Here is a 2,500-nt window from a genome sequence, read left to right as displayed (position 1 = left end):
GCGCAGGGCCAGGAGGGGGACAGGAGGAGTAAAGAGCAGCCCTCCACGGACAGGACAGACCTCCGTCGTACGCTCCTACCAAACTGACCTGGAGAAGGAGAGGTGAGTGACTGCAAACATAACTAGAACATGACCACTGTGGTCATGTAGAGATTAGAAACAACAGCATGAGGAGATTATGGATGAAAACCAGCTTCGTAACAGACAGGTTGGGGGTTGGCTGTGATGGGTTTTAGGGCAGGGATGTATTTATGTTTGTGTGTGTGTCTGTCTATCTGTTACATGTAATTGTTGTGTTGATTCCAGGAAGCTGAGGGAAGCCCTGAATGCTCAGAAGCACGCAGAGAGAGCCGCCATGAGGGATCACTTCAGGAAGAAGTACCAGCTCTCCAAGGTTAGTGTGTTGCATTAGCAGACCAAATTATACCCCTCTCTCCTAGCCCCTATCTCCTAGCCCCTATCTCCTAGGCCCTATCTCCTAGACCCTATCTCCTAGCCCCTATCTCCTAGCCCTATCCCCTAGCTCCTCTCTCCTAGCCCCTATCTCCTAGACCCTATCTCCCAGACCCTAGCCCCTATCTCCTAGCCCCTCTCTCCTAGCCCCTATCTCCTAGACCCTATCTCCTAGCCCCTATCTCCTAGCCCTATCTCCTTGCCCCTATCTCCTAGCCCCTATCTCCTAGCCCTATCTCCTAGCCCTATCCCCTAGCTCCTATCTCCTAGCCCCTATCTCCTAGCCCTATCCCCTAGCTCCTCTCTCCTAGCCCCTATCTCCTAGACCCTAGCCCCTATCTCCTAGCCCGTATCTCCTAGCCCCTATCTCCTAGCCCTATCCCCTAGCTCCTATCTCCTAGACCCTATCTCCTATCTTCTAGCTCCTAGTCCCTATCCCCTAGCCCCTAGCCCCATACCCATAACCCTTAAAGCAGTGCTATATTTAAACTGTATTTTTTCTCGTCACCCTACCCTCTCTTCCCAACTCTCTTCCCAACCCCCAGAGTTCCAAGGACACCAGCCACCTGAGTGCGGCGCAAGGGAAAGTGGCACTCCCCAGTCAACTGGCTAAACTGATTGGTCCTGAGACCCCGGCCAAGGACGATGGCTGCAGCCTGCTGAGCGCCTTCCAAGGCCTCAACTTCAACATGGGGATGCTTGGAGGCAAGCAGACCAAGTCGTCCACTCCAATGTCAGTCAACGGAGAGGCCTGCAAAGTCATGTGATCAAAGAGAACATACTAGATACTACACAGAATCAACCTGCAACATGCTAAAAACATGCATAATGCCTAAATGAGGAAAAAGAACATTTTAACACAACGTAGCAGCACATTGGAGGGAACACATTGGCAGACGACTTTGTCACAGTTGATCCTCTATCGCTTTATCTCCTTATCTGTCTTTAACTCTCTCTTTCTCTCTCTCCACCCTTCTCTCTCTCTCTTCACCCCTTTTTCCCTCTCTCTCTCTCCACCCCTCTCTCTCTCTACCCTCTCTCTCTTCTCCCCTCTCCCTCTCTCTCTCTCCCACCCCTCTCTCTCTCTCCCTCTCTCTCTCTCCACCCCTCTCTCTCTCTCCCTCTCTCTCTCTCCACCCCTCTCTCTCTCTACCTCTCTCTCTTCACCCCTTTCTTTCTCTGTCTCTCTCTCTCTCTTCACCCCCCTCTCTCTCTCTCTCTCTTCACCCCCCCTCTCTCTCTCTCTCTCTCCACCTCTCTCTCTCTTTGTCTCTCTCTCTTCACCCTTTCTCTCTCTCTCTTCACCCCACCTTTCTCTCGCTCTCTCTCTCTTTTCTCTCTTTCTTCACCCCCGCTCTCTCTCTCTTCACCCTTCTCTCTTTCACCAGTCTCTCTCTCTTCCTCTCTCTCTCTCCACCCCCTCTCTCTCTCTCCCTCTCTCTCTCTCCACCCCTCTCTCTCTCTACCTCTCTCTCTTCACCCCTTTCTTTCTCTGTCTCTCTCTCTCTCTTCACCCCCCTCTCTCTCTCTCTCTCTTCACCCCCCTCTCTCTCTCTCTCTCTCCACCTCTCTCTCTCTTTGTCTCTCTCTCTTCACCCTTTCTCTCTCTCTCTTCACCCCACCTTTCTCTCGCTCTCTCTCTCTTTTCTCTCTTTCTTCACCCCCGCTCTCTCTCTCTTCACCCTTCTCTCTTTCACCAGTCTCTCTCTCTCCCTCTCTCTCACTCCACCCCCCCCTCTCTCTATCTCTCTCATTCTCTCTCGCTGAGTTATCTGCTGATCAGACTGTTGACAATAGAGCCAGGCTGTGAGGATGACTCGTCAGGGGAAATGATGTCATGAATGACGTCATCCCTGTGTCACTGATAGTAGGACATGGCTGTCATTGTTACTATTTGCATCGAACTGGACTGGACCATACAGAAACTAACTGGATGAAACTGGATTGGACCCGTTACAGATCATTAGGCCCATTTGGGCCCACACACAGGGAAGGAACCCGAACAAGATAATAACCTTAAGTGTTGTTTTCACATTTACTTCAGTTT

General features: G+C 51.4%; 1 protein-coding gene across 2 annotated transcripts in view; it reads left to right on the top strand.

Annotated features, from left to right (window-relative positions):
• si:ch211-81a5.8 (complexin-3) overlaps positions 1-1,439 on the top strand; it is a 2,217-nt gene extending 778 nt beyond the window's left edge. For both annotated transcript variants that reach the window (XM_029737041.1, XM_029737039.1), the window contains 3 exons: positions 1-102; positions 307-394; positions 999-1,439. The exon at positions 1-102 is cut by the window's left edge. In XM_029737041.1, coding sequence (XP_029592901.1) covers positions 1-102; positions 307-394; positions 999-1,220 — 412 coding nt within the window. In that variant the 3' untranslated portion in view covers positions 1,221-1,439. The remainder of the gene's footprint in view (positions 103-306; positions 395-998) is intronic.
• The last annotated feature ends 1,061 nt before the right edge of the window (positions 1,440-2,500 follow it).

The sequence above is a fragment of the Salmo trutta genome, chromosome 37 (genome assembly GCF_901001165.1).
Source record: "Salmo trutta chromosome 37, fSalTru1.1, whole genome shotgun sequence".
NCBI classification, from domain to species: Eukaryota; Metazoa; Chordata; class Actinopteri; order Salmoniformes; family Salmonidae; genus Salmo; species Salmo trutta.
Note: the sequence above shows the minus strand (reverse complement) of the source record. Positions and strands in the feature narration are given on the sequence as shown.